We start from the raw sequence: 336 nt of genomic DNA on the forward strand, positions 1-336 counted from the left end.
GACACTCCCGAGCCTGAGGCCACCCAGTACCAGCTATTCCCCTGACTGTGAATTCACTGTCTTCTTGCTGTTAGCATTTTGTATGGCTCACTGAACGACTAGAAAGCCCCGGGCGTAAAGAATGATCAGGCAGGGCTCCAGGTACCTCACTGAAGGAAGTAACTGACTACGCTGGCATAGCTCCCTGGAAGAATGTGCTGCAATACAGGGAAATACTTTTGCTTTGCTTTTGTTGTTGTCCTTTCTTTGTTAGATATCACACATCGTCAGAGAGATACGCCAGTTCCAGCAGACTTCTTATCGAATAGACCATCAACCAAAGGTAATATTGTGTGG

At 47.0% G+C, this 336-nt stretch overlaps 1 protein-coding gene across 1 annotated transcript in view; it reads left to right on the forward strand.

Annotated features, from left to right (window-relative positions):
• RASGRF2 (Ras protein specific guanine nucleotide releasing factor 2) overlaps positions 1 to 336 on the forward strand; it is a 206,815-nt gene that overhangs the window by 201,623 nt on the left and 4,856 nt on the right. The window contains exon 26 of the mRNA XM_011377581.1: positions 254 to 322. Within this exon, the coding sequence (XP_011375883.1) occupies positions 254 to 322 (69 nt within the window). The remainder of the gene's footprint in view (positions 1 to 253; positions 323 to 336) is intronic.

The sequence above is a fragment of the Pteropus vampyrus genome, unplaced genomic scaffold, assembly GCF_000151845.1.
Source record: "Pteropus vampyrus isolate Shadow unplaced genomic scaffold, Pvam_2.0 Scaffold11, whole genome shotgun sequence".
Classification (NCBI taxonomy): domain Eukaryota; kingdom Metazoa; phylum Chordata; class Mammalia; order Chiroptera; family Pteropodidae; genus Pteropus; species Pteropus vampyrus.